The sequence below is a fragment of the Lithobates pipiens genome, unplaced genomic scaffold, assembly GCF_037356315.1.
Source record: "Lithobates pipiens isolate NorthernLeopardFrog02 unplaced genomic scaffold, aLitPip1_a1.2 Scaffold_27, whole genome shotgun sequence".
Classification (NCBI taxonomy): Eukaryota; Metazoa; Chordata; class Amphibia; order Anura; family Ranidae; genus Lithobates; species Lithobates pipiens.
The window spans coordinates 102,461,036-102,482,551 of record NW_027507788.1 but is presented as its reverse complement, the minus strand read 5'-3'; the positions used below and the strand labels follow the sequence as shown (position 1 = coordinate 102,482,551).

The 21,516-nt window shown below is 42.2% G+C and overlaps 1 protein-coding gene across 3 annotated transcripts in view; it reads left to right on the top strand.

Moving 5' to 3' along the window:
- Positions 1-21,516, top strand: part of LOC143934031 (myocardin-like) — a 77,780-nt gene that overhangs the window by 31,802 nt on the left and 24,462 nt on the right. For 2 of the 3 annotated variants that reach the window (XM_077457274.1, XM_077457275.1), the window contains exon 2: positions 17,601-17,666. In XM_077457274.1, coding sequence (XP_077313400.1) covers positions 17,601-17,666 — 66 coding nt within the window. Of the gene's footprint in view, positions 1-3,701; positions 3,839-17,600; positions 17,667-21,516 lie in introns of all 3 variants that reach the window. The other variant, XM_077457276.1, reaches the window with a different exon arrangement.

Sequence of the window (21,516 nt, the reverse complement as noted above, 5' to 3'; positions counted from 1 at the left end):
AAGTAGGCAGAGTAAGGGTCCTTTCACACGGGGCGGATCAGTTCTGATCCGCCCCGTGGATATCCGTTTGCTCAGCGGGGATCACTCCGCCGATCCCCGCTGAGCAGGGAGATGACAGCTCCGTCTCTGCACACTGCGCAGGGACGGACCTGTCACAGCGCCGCTCTCCCCTATGGGAGATCGGATGACGACGGACCGCAGTGCCCGTCGTCACCCGATCCGATCCGCAGACGGATGGAAAAATAGCTTTTTCCTCCGTTACACTTTTTCGGATCGGAGCGGGTCGGATGTCAGCGGACATGTCACCGCTGACATCCGACGCTCCATAGAGCTCTATGGAGCACCCGTTCAGGTCCGCCTGAAAAACTGACAGGCGGGCCTGAACGGGACGTCAGTGTGAAAGAGGCCTAAAGAAGGCAAAACATTTTTTATTTTGGAAAGAGGGAGGGAAATAACCCCTGTCAAGTTTTTCTTTTTTGCTTTGGGGAAATGCCTGTCCTACAGCTACAGAAAGGGAATCCCTGATGGTCAACAGGGTTGCTAGAATGATTGTCCCCATTGGAAGATTTTCTCTTGATTACTGTTATGGTGACAATCAAAATGTGCTATTTCCTTTCACTAACACCCTTAGAGATAACAGTAAGCATAAAAAATAGAGACGTTGCACTTTCAAATGGGGGTACTATCCAGTAAAACTACAAAAAAAATGTTCCTTTGCTATAATTTAAACACAATTAGTAAATAAATTGAGGGAATGGAAATCCATTTTTTTATAATATCCAGTTGGTTGCTATGGATTTATATGCATTTGACATATAATCATTACTCTTTGGATTGCATTACTGAATAAATCTGAATGCCTGCTAACAACTCCGGCCCTGGCCTTCCCCACAGCCTCAGTGTCCCTGGTTGTCTGGTGATGTCATCTCTGAAAGGACAGTTGCAATTTGGGCTTGTCAATCAAGCCCTGGCACCTGTGCCATAAGATCTTTGTAAATCCTGACTTGGCTGCAACCAAACACTGCAATATTACCTCACTGTAGTTTTTTTAAGTATCCCTTTTTTCTTCCTCTCCGCAGTGTCCAGCTTAGTCAGGATTCCCCGTACATACCAGGAAAGATTTTGTGTTGATAATATGAAAAACGCCTTGCTCAAGTGTTAGGCCACTGGAATGAGATAGAGAACTATTATCAAGGAGAGTTCCAGGAAACTACTAGGAGTATGTTAGAGGGCCTCTTCTTTGTCAGTGACATCTCTCTACATGCAATGCATGTACAGGTATTGATTACACAATTGCCTGTATGGACATAGGTGGGCACATGTTACAAACTAAAATTAAACCCTATAAATGCATGCTAACGTAGGAATACGGAATGCAGTATTCATAAAAGTGACCAATCCTGAGGGTAAGAGGAACCTCTATGGTGACCTCCTGTCTCTGAATACCCTGCCACATTCTCTGAGGTCCTGTATTTTCCCCATTGGCTCTAATTTTCTCCTTGTAGCATGTAAACCTAACAAGTGAGAAGTATCAGTGACGTAAGCCACCAGGAGGCAGTTCACTGTATAACACAGGTCTTCCTTCTTTCCTCTTGCTGGGCAGTCACCCTGACATTTGGAAGACTGTCTGCCTATCTCTGTGGAATATTCACCTAATCTCCCTGCACACACGTTCTTCTATACTTCCATACTTGAGTACATCATTTTTTTATTTGTACTAACACTTACATTTTCCCAACAACCTTTTGAGGGTCTACTACCAACTTCTTCTTGGTCCAAGCTGTACTTTTATACAGTATTGGAAGCTTGTCCTGAAAGTTTAATGGTATCACAGAAAGTACTGACCTGTGTTGTTATAGGGATGACAAATTATGCGCGAATAGCACATTTTTACACAAAGCGTAGTGCTACCATTCATTTCTGTGCTGGGACCAATCCTGTATACTTTGTTCATAAACGACCTGGAGGATGGGGTAAATAGCTCAATCTCTGTATTTGCGGACAACACTAAGCTAAGCAGGGCAATAACTTCTCACCAGAATGTGGGAACCTTGCAAGAAGATCTGAACAAATTAATGGGGTGGTCAACTACATGGCAAATGAGGTTTAATGTAGAAAAATGTAAAATAATGCATTTGGGTGGCAAATATATAAAGGCAATCCATTCACTAGGATGGAAAAGGACCTGGGGGTCCTAGTAGATGATAGGCTCAGCAATAGCATGCAATGCCAAGCTGCTGCTAACAAACCAAGCATAATATTGGCATGTATTAAAAAGAAGATTAATTCCAGAGATAAAACGATAATTCTACCGCTTTACAAGACTCTAGTCTGGCTGCTGCACCTGGAGTATGCTGTCCAGTTCTGGGCACCAGTCCTCAGGAAGGATGTACTGGAAATGGAGCGAGTACAAAGAAGGGCAATAAAGCTGATAAAGGGTCTGGAGGATATTAGTTATGAGGAAAGGCTGCGAGCACTGAACTTATTCTTTCTGGAGAGGGGAGTTTATAAGACACGTGGCCACTCACTAAAATTAGAAGAAAAGAGGTTAAACCTTAAACTGCGTAGATGGTTCTTTACTGTAAGAGCGTCAAGGATGTGGAATTCCCTTCCACAGCCAGTGGTTTCAGCACGGGGCATCAATAGTTTCAAAAAACTTTAGATAAGCACATAAATGACCGCAACATACAGGGGTATACAATGTAATACTGACCTATAATCACACACATAGGTTGGACTTGATATAACTGTGCAATTGTCTCCAGCTGCTCTATATAGAAGAACTTGCATGCAGGGAGATGATTAGGTGAATATTACACAGAGGTAGGCACGCAATCTCCCAAATGTCAGGGTGACTATCCAGCAAGAGGAAAGAGGGAAAACCTGTGTTATACAATGCACTGACTTCCGTGACTGATACTTATCACTTCTCATTATGGCCCATAGACTGTGCACTAATGTGGCTACAATCATCTCCTTACACCATTCTCAGATATTTCAAAGGAAAGCGATTCCCAGCTTATGCTCTCCTATAGAAAGGGAACTTACTACAAAATAACTAGTGAAGTAATATAGTGGTCAGATAAAAAAGTTTAGTGCAAAATAACACTATTGGTAGTAAAATAGTATAGTATATATAAAAATGTACACATCAAAAAGATGGCCAAGGGAGGCTGCATGAGGGACAAAGGGATTTAGTCTAAAAAGAGGGACAATCTCTCCAAATGAGGGACAGTTGAGAGCTATTGGATCTGTGTTATACATTTTTGTCTTAATTAATATAAAATAACCACTGCATACAAGTACATGCTTATGATAAAGCAGTCTTGTGGTCCCTTTCCTCACTTGCATCAAACACCATTTCCACTCAAAATGTGGTTCTCTATTGAACAAATAGTGTGGTCAAGATATATCCCCTTCCAGGTCTGAGAATACCATTGCCCCATTTTCCTTCTATCCTTTCACAGTAAAAGGATGGGATAAGAACTCTTTTCTATCAAGCTCTTTGTTCCCCCCACTTATTAGTTCTTTGCATATTCCTAAAAGAGAAACTTCACCCTTCTCATAAACATTACAACAAAGGCACCTTTAGAAATGTTTAGTAATGGCAATCTACATATGCCTATAGAAAACTGCAGGCTTTTTATACCTTATTTTTCTTTTCCTCCCAATTTTCCTCATGGTGACCATTTTCACTAAAGGCAGATGAATCCATCTCCCTTTACTTCCCGGACCTCTGGTTCTGCCTCCTTGAACATGTGACAGGTACTACCCAGGATGCAGCTGTGAGGCCCTGGTTAGTGCCACACACACAGTCAGACGTGGAAGAACAGTAATTGTAAGTAAAAGCAAAAACTTTTGTTTAAACTGATATTAAACCCTCAGGTTATTAAGCATTTCAGCAGCTGGTGTAAAGTGGATGTAAACCCGATTCATGACATTTGAGCTGGGCACATACAGTATATCTGCAGTGTTTTCTTATCTCTCTTTAAAGCCCTAAGTCCCATAGCTTTCTCCTGCCCATTCTTCTGTTATCAGCCTGATAACTTCTGACAAGTTCTCTGTCAACTGTCTGTGATAAAACCAGGCTGAATTTTGTGTCGGATGGGTGCTATAAATAGATTAGCAGAGAGCTGGTTTGTTCACAGCACAGCTCTGCAAGTCTCTGCCTATGTGGAGGGGTGTGCATTTCCTCCAATCAGCTGTCTCACAGTATGGGGCAAGAACCCATACCCACAGGCGAATCAGGAAGAGAAAATTATAACAGGACATGCACTTTCTAAACAGTATGTAAAGCTGAAGACAGCAGATATACATGTAAAACTTATTTATTAGGATTTGTTTCATCCCTGTTTATCATCTGAGGCTGTTCACTTCACTGGGTATATGTGAGGGTTTACATCCACTTTAATCACTTGCTCATTATGCAGTTTCTTTATCTTAAAGTCCTTGTCTATGTTCCTGTTTAAAGGATAACTCCACTTTTGTGGGGGGGGGGGGGGGGGGAAATAAAAAATAAAAAAGAATATAGCATAAACAATTGCTACACAAGTCACATTGTAATTGAATGCCATTCAAATGGCCGGAGCCTGCAAACCTGGAAGGAAGACCAGGTGAAGATGGAAGCCTCTGCAGCTTTAAGAAACAGAAACAGCTTTTAAAGTTGCAAACTGCAAGAGCTGGTATAGGAATTTTCAAACATAACTGGGGAATGCTTATTTTTTTGTGCTTATTGTGTTAAGCTAAGGATATATAGGGATGATGTATGGAGAACTGACACAGTGATAATTTTAACCTGTAACAATAACCTGTATTTGCAAAAAAACACAAAAAAAACAGATGTAGACAGGTGCTTGGCTATAGAGAGCATGCTAAGACACTGGCTACAGCTGCTCAGTCTCCATGCCTTCACTGAGATGGACATGGTAACACTGTCTGCCTCCCACCAGCAGAGAGAGTGGACAAGCCAAAGGAGCTCCATAGACTTGTATGCTAGCTACACTGAGCTGTGGTAGTTGAAGCCTTGAATGGGTGCCACACTGTGGAATCCTATGGAACATTGAAATACAGTAACCATGAGGGGAGGGAGGAGAAAAGGCTGCTTTTATCTTGCTGCAGACCAAAGCGCTTTCTCTTTGCCAAATGGGAACCCGTGTGAGCACATCTGCCCGATTGGTTGTGCACCCGGCCTACACAAGCCAGCAGCCTGAGCTGAGATTGAGGACCTTAAGCACTGGGATCAGATGGGAAGAGAGAGAGAGCAGATCAGAGTACACAGAGACTGAGTCACTAATGGGACACACCTTCTTGCTGCAGAGTTTACAGGAGCTCTGTGGACTTGCGGGCTGGGGACTGGAGCCATCCATGCCAGTCCAATCCAGAGGGTGTTTGAACAGTGGGATCATTTCGGCTGCATCTCTGGATCTGGTGAGAGGTCCTTGTTGCCATTAGCCTGTTTGCTGCTAGCAGGGGCTGAGCATATAGGGACTGGACAATTGACTACTAGCCTATACCACTGTATGCAGGTTTTACTGGGACTGTATTTATGTGCACCGCCATAAAGCCTGAGCCCCAACGCTAGCCAAATAAAGATCCAGGGCAAAGAACTGTCACTTTAGATAAGCTGCTCTACAAAGACTTAATTTACTACCAATAGTAAGGAGTACCACTGCAATAAACCCGTGTCTTAGCATAGTCATCCCAGTGAATTCTAGCAGAATAGTACATGAGCTGCTGGACAGCTATTACAGCACCAATTGCTATTGTGAATAATGTTACACACACCATTGCTTTATGCTGATTTGTGGGTTTCCAGTTATAGATCGATTCCTATATAAAATACTCCATGGCAAACTGCTACCAGCTAGTGAGCATTCTCTCTAGTGTATTCTCCCTTACTGAATTCCATATTGGCTCATTTATGAATGTATTGCCATTTTCTATAACCCACATCAATACACCAACTGTAGTTCTGCTTTCACTAATAAGTCTGGTATCTACTTACTGATGCTGAATTGTAATGTGTGCAGAAAATAGTAGCAATACACAGAATTAGCAGTTGAGAAATTTTCCACAGCCAGCCCTTCCCACTGCTGTGTGCATTGGCAGCACTGCCTCTGCTGCTGAAATCCTCCCATTGTGAGCTGCAGTGTCTGCGAGGGTGAGCATGTGAAACACAAACAATGGAGTATTAGGTTCAACCAGGGAATGTAAAGGAAATGTTTGGTTTCTTTATGAGGCTTGTGCACAGTGCAAGGACCAGGCACTTTATTTCTCAAGGCAAAATGGTTAAATTGCTCCCTCCAATAAGCTGTAAAATCAACAAAATACAATGCCTTAAAAAGGTATTCACGCCCCTTGAAATTTTCCACATTTTGTCATGTTACAACCAAAAATGTAAATGTATTTTATTGGGATTTTATGTGATAGACCAACACAAAGTGCCACATAATTGTGAAGTGGAAGTAAAATGATAAATGGTTTTCAACATATTTTCTACAAATAAAGATCTGAAAAGTGTGGCTTGCATTTGTTTTCAGCCCCCCTGAGCCAATACTTTGTATACTCACCTTTCGTTGCAATTACAGCTGTCTTTTTGGGTATGCCTCTACCATCTTTGTACATCTAGAGAGTGATATATTTGCCCATTCTTCTTTGGAAAATAGCTCAAGCTCTGTCAGATTGGATGGAGAACATCTGTGAACAGCAATTTTTGCCACAGATTCTCAATTGAATTTAGGTCTGAACTTTGATTGGGCTATTCTAACACATGAATATGCTTTGATCCAAACCACTCCATTGTAGCTCTGGCTGTATGTTTAGGGTCATTATCCTGCAGTCTCAAGTCTTTTGCAGACTCTAACAGGTTTTCTTCTAAGACTGCCCTGTATTTGGCTCAATCCATCTTCCCATCAACTCTGACCAGCTTCCCTGTCCCTGCTGTTCAGGATGATGTGCAGTGTTAGTTTTCCACCGCACATAGCATTTTGCTTTTAGGCCAAAACGTTCAATTTTGGTCTCATTTGACCAGAGAACCTTCTTCTACATGTTTGCTGTGGACTGTGGAAATGCAGCACATCTTTGCATTTCCAGCTTGGCTCCTGTTCTATCAGGATCCACCAATGTAGTCACTCAGTAAACATTTAATGCACATTGTCTTCACTTTATTTCTCTGGAGCAAGCATCTGCACAATCGTATCACTCCTGCCTTCATTTCCGCTTTCTACTTTCAGGAAACCTACTATTAATTCTAATTTCTTATTTTTCATGATACTATATTCATGTACACTCTTCTCTTTCTTTTTTCTCAATTCAGTTATATGCTCCACATCAACTCCATTCTATGGTTCGTGGGTTCTACTATATATTTTTGTTTTACCTATCTACATTTTTATGGGTACATACCATTTATTTTATTTATTTATATATAATATATATTCAACAATCACATGAAGACTTTTCACATATCCCATGGGGGGCTGCATCTGGGCTCCTGGTTTCCGCTTTGGCCTCTTTCTCTGCTCCCGTGCCAGACATATCTTTCTGACCAAATCCCGGCTTGTGGTATCGCACAAACACTAAATATGAGGTCTTATGTGAGGTCTTATGTGAGTATTCTCAGTTATGTCTAGTCATTTTTGTCATTTACGTCATCCTCCCAGTTGGTAGTTATAATAGATCACTTTGGTGATTTTTATTTCCCTTCAGAACATCAATGCACTTGTTCCTGATCAGTGGATTGGAGCCCACGAAACGCGTCAAATCCCATTTTGATGCATCTACTTGATATCAACTATTCTAGATGGTTTTAATTAATTTTTATTATACCTGATCAAATGACAATGTGCATTTCCATGGGGGCTCATGATGTACAATTTGTATTGTGTATGTGGCATGTTGGTTACAATTCATACTATGTATATTTGATACGTCATATGCCTTTATGCATGTTATATTGTTCTATTAATGCTATATTTGGTTTACTAACAAATATACAGATGTTTATACATATGTGAATTGGTTTGACTGCACCGCACACACCTCATTCAAAGTTCCAACCTTCACCCCTTTTTCTTCTAGATTAAATTACACACAGGTGGACTCCGGGGGGCTGAATATAAATGCACACTTTTCACATATTTGTTTGTAAAAAATCTTGAAAGCCATTTATCATTTTCCTTCCACTTCACAATTATGTGCAACTTTGTGTTGGTCTATCACATAAAATCCCAAGAAACGATATTTACTTTTTGGTTGTAACATGTCAAAATTTGGAATATTTTAAAGGGGTATGAATACTTTTTCAAGGCACTGTACTTTACTCTGGGATCCTGCCCAAGACATGGATTGACAGGTTGTACTATATACCAGTGGTCCCCAACCTTTTTGGCACCGGGGACCGGCTGCGTGGAAGAAAATTGTGCCAAGGCCCGGCGAGGGACTGGGGGTGATGTACGCACGCGCGTGGGGGGGGAGCGAATTTTGCCGGCAATTTATCGGGCAATAGCTGGTGTTCGGCTGTTGGTACTTCAATCATCATGGCACCATGGTTGGTATGGTGTCAGAATGATTGAGGCACATTATTTCTTATATTACATTGTAATATAAATGGAATAGTTCAACTCACCATAATGCAGAATCAGTGGGAGCCCTGAGTGTGTCACTTTCCATGTCGCCTGCCACCAGAGGAGAAATGCCACTTGTCACGCTGCCTGCCACCAGTTGAGGAATGCCACTTGCCACGCTGCCTGCCACCAGTTGAGGAATGCCACTTGCCACATCACCCGCCAGTGCCACCAGATGAGGATTGTCACTGCACTGGTGACACTGGTTCAGTGGTCTTTCTTAAATGAGGGCAGGAGAGCAGAGATGCGGGGCGGGCAGCAAGAGATGATGTAATCTCTCTGCTCCCCGCCGCACCTCCGATATTCTGTATGCTGTGAGGGCAGAAGAGCGGTGATGCTAGGCGGGCAGGGAGAGATGTCATCTCTCTACTCCCCGCCGCACCACCGACATTCCGCATGTTGTGAGGGTGGAAGAGCGGGGATGCTAGGTGGGCGGAGAGAGATGTCATCTCTGCTCGCCAGCCCGCTTCTCTTATTCGCCCGCCAGCTTTCCTCTCTGATCCACCGGTGCCTTACAGCCTGCCGCGGCCCGGCTGCAAAGATGCTACAGCCCGGTAGTGGGCCACGGACCGGGGTTTGATGACCCCTGCTATATACAGTATATTTTAATAAAGAGCTCACTAGATGGAGGATGGTGGGAAATTAATTGCTGTAAACAGGAAAAGCTGTTTCTCCCCAAAAAACGTGTATTACAATACATTCATTAGCAGTGCACTAAGCTGATTATTACACATGGGGCAGACTAATTTGATCATTACATATGCAGGCTTTTCTTCATTCTTTGCAGTGGTATACAGTACATGGTTGTGTTTTACTGGTCTTTATCACAAATATATCATTTATAGCACAGAAGAATACTTGTTGATCCTACCAGAAATGCATTTTCCTTTGCACCTGTGCACCAAACTAAAATGTCAGCCTTTCTAGCTTTCTTCCGTGAAATACTTAATACTCCCTTCCAAGATATGGAGAAGGGGCATATTTGTAGTTCAAATAATGACAGCAGTCCAATATAAAAACAATTCTTCTCCATAGATTCAGTACAGTGAGTGAACATCATCCCTGCTAAATGTTTTTGTGGTTTAGATATGCTTCAAGCTTTTTTTTTTCCTAACCACGTTTATAGTGGCCAGCAGTTTATCAGTGGAAGACTTTATGGCCCCAGAGTCACACCTGAGTACTGTTATTTTAGGGTCTGCAGAAAAGATTGCAGAAACATACCTAGCTTATATCAAAATGATTAAACATATTGTTTCATGGTGAAAGTTGTTGACAGCAGCATATCCAGTATCACATATACACTTTCCTGGAAATAGTGCTGCTTTGCTGAAAGCAAAATGGTACCAGTTGGTATTAAATAGCAGTCCTCAACAGGCACGCATCTCATTCTACATTACGAAAGCTGGATCTTTAGTCGTAATATGTACATTATAGAATCTGCTCAGGTTTTTCAGTTGTCTAAACTATTGTATTGTAGAGGAATTCATGTTTTTGAGACCGATGAAGTGGTCTATCATTTGTTTTTCATTCTATGCGGTTTGGAGAAAGGGGAGTGAGAGAAAAGGGAGTGTGTGGGTGACTGATCAGATTACTGAAATAAATAGAAGTCCCCGTCACTTAAAATCATTCAGCTGCTCAGCAAAACATTGGCCAGGGACAACTGCGGGGAGCATGAAGCTACTGGAAATAGAACATGACCCAGTCTTACTATGTCTCCTTGGCCTTCCATGCCATCCCAGACCTATAGAAAAATGCTGGCCTGAAATTTAACACACTGCTTGGAAAGTGGCTGGTGTGCACTGTTACAGTCCTGGAAAACTTATACTTATAACATTGCTGGGTTTATTTAAAAAGTGCAAGTGGTGATCAGAGGTTGGTAGCTTACAAAGGCCAGTGTCTAATGGTTGCTCTGGTCCAAACGAGACTACTGAGAATGGTAAGCATACAGCATTATATAAAAAATATTAAAAACAAGCAAAAGAGGTCCCTAGAAGGGGCATATATTAAATCCCAATTTCAATAGGGGGGTGCAGTCAGGCTGGCTTAAAGTAAAGGGTATGTTTTTCTTTTTAATTTGTTATGGTTTTATCCACAGTGGTCTGGATCTCCTGTGGTTGCATAGCTCAGTTCCACAGTGCTGCAATCAAAAACACCATTTGAGGGGGGTGGGGGCTGGGGTGTCGGCTATGTTGGACCACCAGAGACCCAAACCAGTACATTCTGTGTTGGACCAGTGGTCTGAATCTCCAGTCTGCTGCTGGCACAGTGCAGCTCGATAATAGTATAGCACTAAAATGGATATGTTCAGGACTGGCAAATAGGTTTTGGCACCATGTTCCATTAATATTTCCAAATTACCTTGACTGTATTCAACCACACCTGGGGACTTTTAAGAAGCCAAATGCTAGTCTTACCAAACTGCTAAAAGTTAACAATTCAATTGACTAAACCAAGAGAACATACAGTATATAAAAAAATTCCTTTCCCAAAGAAGGAAGTTATTTTATGCATATTTTCTCAGATAAGATGTAAGATAACCTTCTCTATATGACTAGTCCCCAAAATATAGTTTGTTTTATGGTATACGTTCCGCCTTTTCAGTAGTCCAGTTATCAGTTTACTTGGAGAGAAGTGGAACAGTTTTTGCCATGGAAAGTCTATGACTATGCTTGAGAAAATACACTGATCATCCATGACTTTATGACCACTGACAGGTTACAGTTACAGTTACAAAGACTTCTGAATGTTGGAGTATTAGGTATTAGGCAGCAAGTAAACATGTTGCCGCTGAAGTTGATGTGTTGAAAAAATGGGCATCAAAGTTTATTGTGTATAGGGCTATGTAGCCACAGACCGGTCAGGGTGCCCATGCTGACCAGTGTCCGCAGCCAAAAGCACCTACCATGGACATGGGAGCATCAAAAATGAACCATGGAACAATGGAAGAAGGTGGCCTGATCTGATTAATTGCATGTGCATTGCTTCCCTGAGGAAGAGTCAGCACCAGGATACAGTATGGGAAGAAGGCAAATGGGCAGAGGCAGAGTGATACTTTGAGCAATGTTTTGCTGGGAAACCTTGGGTGCTGTCATTCATGTTCCTTTTACTTGACACGTACCACTACCTTAACATTGTTGCTGACCAAGTACACCCCTTTGTAGGAACTGTATTCCCTGATAGCAGTGCCCTCTTTCAGATGGATAGTGCTCACTGTTACATTGCACAAATGGTTCAAGAATGGTCTGAGGAACACACCAATGAGTTCAAGGTATTGACTTGGCCACCAGTTTCCCCAGATCTTAGTCCAGTTGAGCATCTGTGGGATGTGCTGGAAAAAAACAAGTTCAATCTATTGCGACCCAAACCTACAACTTACAGGACTTAAAGGATCTGCTACTGACGGCTTGGTGCCAGATACCACAGTATACCTTCAGAGGTCTAATGGAGTCCATACATCAATGGGTCAGGAATGTTTTGGTAGAAAAAAGGGGAACCGACTCAATATTATGTGGGTGGTCATAAAGTTATGGCTGTATGCTGTATGCTGCACAAATGATGTCCTTCCTTGTCAAATTTTTTTTTTTTATTAATTGTGTTGTTTTAGTGATTTATTAAATAAAACATTTCAACTTTTATCAATGCGGTAAGACTTGTGTTTGGCAGCTTAAACGCAGGTTCATGCATGGGGTTCCATTGCGTGTCTGTTCACCGGTTCAGGATAACATTTTTGCTGCCCCGAACCTGTGTGAACTGGCTCCATGAAGAGTCGCTTGTCAAGCCAACTGGATGTGGAGAAACCCGCATCCAGTTCTCACATATGTAAACCCAGCCTGAAAGACTCCATGTGTGTTTAAAACCATATAAAGAAATTAGTGTAGCACTGAATAATTAAACCAAATGAATGAAAACATCTGTGCATGAAACTAAAAAGAACAAAAACACTGTGAAAAGACTAATGACAATGAATCACTAGCTCTCTGTGATGGTGAAGGCATAGTAAGTGTGAACCCACTATAATACATAAAAAAATATTTTCAAATATTGGAACGTGAATATTCAAAACAAAATAAACAAAAAATGGAATACAAGTGTGAATATACAAGCAAGAAACACCAATGTCCAAACGCCAATGTCACAAGCAATGAACATTAATGTCCAAACAAGTGCATGCGGAGAAATCAACTTCCAGATGGGGTGTTGACATGTGATCCAAATGAACTGATCAAATGCCTATGCACACTTCAAGGAATACTCAGATGAAAAGTTGGGTACTCTTACTGATTACGGAGGACACACATGCCATATGGCAGTGGGTCTAACGAGCTCTCAAAACCTTGGTTCCTGGTGCATCAACACTGTCTGTAAGGATGCCACGCTGGATGTAATGACGGATCTTGCGACTCCAAACCATAGGATAGGACAGCAATGGAAATTCAGCCCCCCTGAGTCAATACTTTGTAGAACCTCCTTTGGCTACAATTATAGCTGCAAGTCTTTTAGTATATGTCTCTACCAGCTTTGCACATCTAGAGAGTGACATGTTTGCCCATTTTTCATTGCAAATAGCTTAAGCTCTGTCAGATTGGATAGAGAGCATCTGTGAACAGCAATTTTAAAATCTTGCCACAGATTCTCAATTGGATTTAGGTCTGGACTTTAACTGGGCCCTTCTCACACATGAATATGCTTTGATCTCTAAACCATTCCTTTGTAGGTCTGGCTGCTGTATGTCTAGGGTCGTTGCCTTGCTGGAAGGTGAACCTCCTCTCCAGTCTCAAGTCTTTTGTAGACTAACAGGTTTTCTTCTAAGATTTCCCTGTATTTGGCTCCATCCATCTTCTCATCAACTCTGACCAGCTTCCCTGTCCCTGCATAAGAAAAGCATCCCCACAACATGATGCTGCCACCACCATGTTTCACGGTGGGGATGATGTGTTCAGGGTGATTTGCAGTGTTAGTTTGCTGCCACACATAGCATTTTGGTTTTAGGCCAAAAGGTTCAATTGTGGTCTCATCTAACGAGAACACCTTCTTCCACATGATTGCTGTGTATCCCACATGGCTTCTCGCAAACTGCAAGCTGGACTTCTTATGGCTTTCTTTCAACAATAGCTTTCTTCTTGCCACTCTTCCATAAAGGCCAGATTTGTGGCCTGCAGGACTAATGGTTGTCCTGTGGACAGATTCTCCCACCTGAGCTGTGGATCTCTGCAGCTCCTTCAGAGTTACCATGGCCCTCTTTGCTGCTTCTCTAATTAATGCTCTCATTGCCTGGACTGTCAGTTTAGGTGGATGGACATGTCTTAGTAGGTTTGCAGTTGTGCCATACTCTTTCCATTTTTGGATGGTGTATTGAACAGTATAACCTGACCCTGCTTAAAACTTCTCCACAACTTTATCCCTGACCTGCCTAGTGTATTCTTTGGCCTTCATGATGCTGTTTGTTCACTAAGGTTCTCTAACAAACATCTGAGGGCTTCACAGAACAGCTGTATTTATACTGAGATTAAATTACACACAGATGGACTATTTACTAATAAAGTGACTTCTGAAGGCAATTGGTTCTGCTAGATTTTAGTTAGGGGTATCAGAGTAAAGGAGGCTGAATACAAAGGTACTCCACACTTTAGATTTTTATTTGTACAAACAATTGAAAAACATTTATCATTTTCCTTCCACTTCACAATTATATGCCACATTGTGTTAGTGTGTCACATAAAATCCCAATAAAATACATTTACATTTTTGGTTGTAACATGACAAAATGTGGAAAATGTCAAGGTGTATGAGTACTTTTTTCAAATCACTGTATGTAAGCCTTAACAGTGAGCTTCTATTATTTGATAACTTTTGGTCTGTTAAATATAGTGTATCATTGAAACCTTTGTGTTATATCTATTTGATAAGTACAAAGATAGATTTATTGATTCAGCCAGAAATCCAGTGAGCTTTTTACATACTTTACATAATGCAGTGTTATATCAAGTGCTTTTATTGGCCTACCCACTTCATCTGTGATTGCTACCCCTCGCAATGTTATGGATAATAGATAAGGAGAGGGGAAGGTGCTCTGCAGTCCAAATCAGGATGAGCAGCTTAATGTAACAATCCATATATTCAGTGTAGCTGTAAGAGTGTTGTCACCCTAGAACAGGAAGTGTGTTACTGGCAGTACCACCAGGTACGAATAGAGGACTAACAAAAAGAAAAGTAAAAGAATGCAGCTGATATAAGGACCTAATATATATTATATGCCATACAGTACATGAAGTGGGAAACTTCACATCGTCCACAAAAGAGAGTTCTTGGTTAAAAATGATGAATTTTACTAATGCATATTATCACAGCTGAGAGGGAACTTGCACAATGCCGGATTTTTGGAAATTGCAAATCCTACGTGGCTACTATGACCACAATAATGTTTTATAAAATGGTATTGAAGTCTGAGTTCATATTAATTTTCTCAGCCACGCAGCGGTGGTTCTGAGGGGGGGTGGTAGCGGTGGTGTTGAGGGGGGGTGGCAGCGGTGGTGTTGAGGAGGGGTGATAGCGGTGGTGTTGAGGAGGGGTGGCAGCAGTGATGTTGAGGTGGGAGGCATCAGTGGGAGGCAGCGGTGGTGCCATCCTCTCTCACCTTTGCCTCTTACTGATTCCATCCCATCTGCTGAGGGGAGAGAAGGCAGAGCTGAGACTGTCTATCCAGAGAGAATGTAGGGAAGTGGGGATGAAAAAAGAAAGTCAGCTGACCAGCTGACACCAATCAAGTTAAGAGGGAGAAACTCTCTTATCTGCGACTGCCAGGAGTCCCTATGAGGCAAAGGTATCCCCGGAGGCACCGTGTGACAGAATTCTGAGGGGAAATCGATTGCTTGACCTAAGTAAGTGACAAATTGCAAGTGCAATCGATCCCAATCTCCACCACCTCTGCTTCTTATTGATCCCATTCCCTCCATCACCTGGCAGTGGCAGTGAGCTCCTCCCCTTCACTCAATTGGTGTCAGCTGGTCAGCTGACTTTCTATTTCAGCGTCTGCCCCCACCTCCCTACATTCTCTCTGGATAGGCGGGGCGGTCCACAGTCTAAGCTCTCCCTTCTCTCCCCTCAGCGCCATCAGCGGACGAAAGCCCCCCTCCCACAGTGGAACAAACAGACAGGTGGCAAGAATGGACAGGTGGTCCCCTCACACTGGCAGAGAGACAGGCAGGGGGCCCCCCTGATGTGGCGGAACTGCAGGGCCCAGTTCCATGATAATTACGCCACTGAATATGCTGCTTAAGATAAATCTATGCCTTTGAATATTGTGTCTCTACTCAAACATGCAGAAAAAATGTCCACAAAGCAGTAAAGTAGACCTTGCATGAAAACTGCACTATTTTTGTACCCCCCCCCCCCCCAGTCTATGGCACAGGCACACTGTGGGGTTGATTTACTAAGGCAAAATAGACTGCAGTTGCTCCAGAGCTTGGTAAATTAGGTAAAGCTTCACCTTACAAAGAAAAGAATATCCAATCACATGCAAGAATTATTTAAAAAAAAACAGCATTTTTGCTTTCACGTGATTGGATGATAGAAGCCAGTAGAGCTTATACTAATTTACTAAGAACTAACTACTCTTGTAGAGTGAAACTGTCTTTAGTAAATCAACCCTGTATGGCCTTTTAAAGCATCCTGTAACACCACCTCCCACCATTAGAAAGAAGCGATGCATTGTCACATGACAGAACTTTTGAACCTTGTTACAAAATGTAAGAACGATAAGTTCTGAAACTAACCAAAAAGCAGTTATGATGGCTGCATAGTTAGAACTGTATTACAAAGGGTTTATAACATAGTACAGTGATGGCGAACCTTGGCACTCCAGATGTTTTGGAACTACATTTCCTATGACGCTCTACGACACTACAGAGTGCATGAGCATCATGGGAAATGCCAAGGTTCACCATTACTGACACAGTATGTTCACATTAGGGGCGGACTGACCATTTAGCCACTCGGGCACTGCCCGAGGGCCCCAGGCCACTAGGGGGCCCCATCAGGGTTGCCAGCCTCAGTAAAACCAGGGACAGTATGTAAAAATCTTTTTTTTTTTTACCTTTGTCTCTGAAATATCCCTTACCATCCTTTTGGTCTAAAAATCCTGAGATTATAGCTGCCCCACCTCTCCAGTACCTTCTCAGCCAATAGAAACATGTCTGTGTATACTGTGTGTACATGTATGTGTATACTGTGTGATTGTATACTGTGTGGTTGTGTACTGTGTGGCCCCATAATCTCTGATTGCCTGGGGGCCCCATAATCTCCTATTGCCCGGGGGCCCCATGAGTTGCCAGTCCGCCCCTGGTTCACATCTACTTTAAGTCTAGGAGTGGAGGAATAAGGTGTAATACTTGCTTTATTCCTCACTCTATCGGGCTTCCTCTGCACTGCGTGACTGTTGGTCTCATGCTGATGTCATCAAATACAATGCAGGACCAGTGCTAGCACTGCATGGTACATGAGGAGGACAAGGACCAACCCACAACCTGGAGCATCAGAGCGAAGAGGAGAGCCTTATTCCTCTACAACTAGACTTAACAAGCATTTAACCCTTTGCAGTGTGGGGTTCAGTAACAATTCTGAAGTTCAGTTTTAAGAGTATTTGTGGAAATATGCTTTCTTGGATCTTCATTTTTGAAATATTTAATTATATACAGTATCTACTATGTCACAAAACTTGTATACTGATTATTTAATGTATCACAAAGTGCATCCTATATAAATGTATCATTATGTTATGCAAAGTTATTATTTTATCCACCTCCCTTCTCTATTCATACACATATTAAAAATAATCTTGCACTTTTTATGGCTATGACATAATAGTAAAATTAATGTGTTAGAGGTTGCATTAACCAAAAATACGAAACCTGTTACCAGTTATCAGATGTTGCTTTAATTAAAAAGAAATTCATTTCACTCTTCTCTGCTTTCCTCTAGTCCTTCAACTGAGAATGCAGCATAGGCGCTCACAAGAGCAAATGTCTGAACGAAACCTGATCTCACGTAAGTTGTTAGTGACAAATGAATTCGTAGCACTGTACATACCACACATGCTTTCCCTCGGCAAAATATCCACAAATATGTTGCGAACACAATAAAATGTACGTCAGAGAACAAAAAAGAAAAAACAGATGCAGTATATCCCTGCAATGCATGCTTATTTCCTCATGCTTTATCTGTCTTATGCCTTGTAAACACGGTCCGACATTCCAACAACAAAATCCGTCTGATTTTTTCTGACGGATTTTGTCCTAAACTTGTGTTGCACACACACGTTCAGACAAAGTTGTCGGAAAATCCGATCGTTCGGAACATGATGATGTTCGTTCGTTCCGACGGGACTACGTTGAGGCCAATAGCCAATAGCTTTGGTCTCGTAATTTGATCTGAGCATGCGTGGCACTTTGTCTGATCGGAATTCTCTACAAACGATTGGAAAAAGTCAGATAAGATTTTGTTGTTGGAAAATTAGAGATCCTGCTATAAAAAAAATTCTGTCGGAATTTCCGACGGAAAAAGTCTAATAAAGCCCACACGATTGGATTTTCCGACAATATAATCCAATCGGACCTTTTCTGTCGGAATTTCCGACCATGTGTACAAGTGCAGAAACATATATGTTACTCTACTCTAATTTCCTATGGTGAGCTGACATCATACAGCATTTTTTATGGACTAAGTGGTGTCAGCTCTGTCCCTTTTTCTTTGGTCAAACTACTCAGACTCTGCTTTCTTATCTCCACAACATAAAGGCTAAAGATTCTGTAGTTGTATGATAAGGGACAGCAGGTCTGTTTACTCTCTTTGAGATAACACAGGAAGCAAGCACTGGATACAGGACAGCGCAGAATTACTAAAATAATCAACAAGTATTTTTTCAGCTTACACAAATATAACAATTCACTTAAAGAGGGATTCCGCCCAATAAAAAAATATTAAAAGCCAGCAGCTATAAATACTACAGCTGCTGACTTTTAATAAATGGACACTCACCTGTCCCGGGTTCCAGCAATGCCGGCAGCCGAGGCCGATCGATCACTCGGGCCTCGGCTGCTGCCGCCGCCATTCGAGGTGAGGGAATCAGGAAGTAAAGCGAATCGGCTTCACTTCCCGGTTCCCTACTGCGCATGCGCGAGCCGCGCCGCGCAATAGGAGATCTCCGCGCTGTCACTGGGACCCGTGTGTGTCCCAGCAGACAGCGCGGCAGGGCAGGAAATGGCGTAGACTCCCGTGGGAGTCTATGCCCGGAAGTGGGTGAAAATACCTGTCTTTGACAGGTATCTCCACCCCCCTCCCCCCTGAAAGGTGTCAATTGTGACACCGGAGGGGGGGGGGTTCCGATCAGCGGAGGTTCCACTTTAGGGTGGAATCCCGCTTTAAAGTGATTGTAAAATGATCACCTTGTAAAACGACCGATTCAGTTTAAAATAGAAATGAAAGGCAATACATTTTTGTACAGATATAAAAAAAAACATTATAAATACTTTGTAGTCTCAGCAACATCAACACCAGGAGCATTTCCTCACACATGCTCATGATGGAAACCATAGTGAAAACACAAAAAAAGGCAGCTAGCTACAAGCACGCTGCTCTCTCTTCTCTCACAGAATGGCTGAACTAGTTAATAATTCTTGGTTTTCATGCATTGTGGGCATTTGGGAGCATCTCCAGAGGTTTTCATTAAAAAAACACTTCTAACCTCAAATGCTCATAACTGCTGCTAAACTTGCATAAACATGGTAAGTAAAGCTGTAAAACTGAAGTTTTTCACCGTCGGTTTCCAGCTGTTAAGTTTCCAGCGTTTAAATGCAGTTTTCAACTGCCCTGTGTACATGAGCCCTTAATATTCTTTTATTCAAGCTTCATTTGCTTTATTCTCTTCCTGTAATCCTGATAACCACACACTTCCTGTCTTTGGGTGGCTTTGTCACTCCTCCACTGCATCTACTGTATGGAGCTGCTCTCCTGATATTGACTACAAACATACCCCTTTTCCCTTCATCTCCAATACATAGGTGGCAGGGCAATTGGTTATTTACAGAAGTTGGGAAGGAAGATACTGACAATGACACTGACACTGCATTTCTGGCAAGATCAACAGGTTGTTTATTTTTTGGTTGAACTAGATGGACTTGTGTCTTTCAACCTGACTATGTAACTATTTTCTGTACTTGCTGAAAATATTTTTTTAAGCTTAAAAAATGAAACGAATACAGCCACCACATCTAAAGACTGTAAGTGCTGGTTCATACTACAGCAACCTGAAAGTCGGCACAACTTTGCCAGGCAACTTGGAGGCAACTTCAAAGCAACTTCAGGGAATTCCTGGGTAATCTTCCTGTAATGTCGGATCCAAACCACATTAATTAAGATAAGGATCCAACTTAGAGGCAACTTCCAATGAAATCTATGGGTAAAAGTCACCTTGAAGTAGTATAGGAACCTTTTCTGAAGTTGGAGCGAATTCAGTAGTGTACATTAAGACAGCTCTCCTTCACTTCAATGGAATTTCTTATGTCCGGCGACTTGGGGCGACTTGAGCGCTGACAAGTCGGATCTCAAGATGCTGTAGTGTGAACCGGCACTAAGGTGCAATCTTTTTTTTTCTTGGGTTTAGTTACAGTGGTGTGAAAAAGTGTTTGCCCCCTTCCTCATTTCCTGTTCCTTTGCATGTTTGTCACACTTAAGTATTTCGGAACATCAAACCAATTTAAACAATAGTCAAGGACAACACAAGTAAACACAAAATGCAATTTGTAAATGAAGGTGTTTATTATTAAAGATGAAAAAAAATCCAAACCATCATGGCCCTGTGTGAAAAAGTGATTGCCCCCCTTGTTAAAACATACTATAACTGTGGTTGTCCACACCTGAGTTCAATTTCTCTAGCCACACCCAGGCCTGATTATTGCCACACCTGTTCACAATCAAGGCATCACTTAAATAAGAGCTGCTTGACACAGTAAGGTCCACCAGAAGATCCTTAAAAGCTACACATCATGCCGAGAACCAAAGAAATTCAGGAACAATTGAGAAAGAAAGTAATTGAGATCTATTAGTCTGGAAAGGGTTATAAAGCCATTTCCAAAGCTTTGGGAATCCAGCGAACCACAGTGAGAGCCATTATCCACAAATGGCGAAGACATGGAACAGTGGTGAACCTTCCCAGGAGTGGCCGGCCGCCCAAAATTACCCCAAGAGCGCAGCGACGACTCATCCAAGAGGTCACAAAAGACTCCACAACAACGTCCAAGGAACTGCAGGCCTCACTTGCCTCAGTTAAGGTCAGCGTTCATGCCTCCACCATCAGGAAAAGACTGGGCAAAAATGGCCTGTATGGCAGAGTTCCAAGGAGAAAACCACTGCTGAGCAAAAAGAACATCAAAGCTCGTCTCAATTTCTCCACAACACATCTTGATGATCCCCAAGACTTTTGGGACAACATTCTGTGGACCGATGAGACAAAAGTGGAACTCTTTGGAAGGTGTGTGTCCAAGTATATCTGGCGTAGAAGGAACACTGCATTTCATAAAAAGAACATTATACCAACAGTAAAATATGGTGGTGGTAGTGTGATGGTCTGGGGCTGTTTTGCTGCTTCAGGACCTGGAAGACTTGCCGTGATAAAAGGAACTATGAATTCTGCTGTCTACCAAGAGATCCTGAAGGAGAATGTCCGACCATCTGTTCGTGTACTCAAGCTGAAACGAACTTGGGTTCTGCAGCAGGACAATGATCCTAAACACACCAGCAAGTCCACCACCGAATGGCTGAAGAAAAACAAAATGAAGACTTTGGAGTGGCCTAGCCAAAGTCCTGACCTTAATCCTATTGAGATGTTGTGGTATGACCT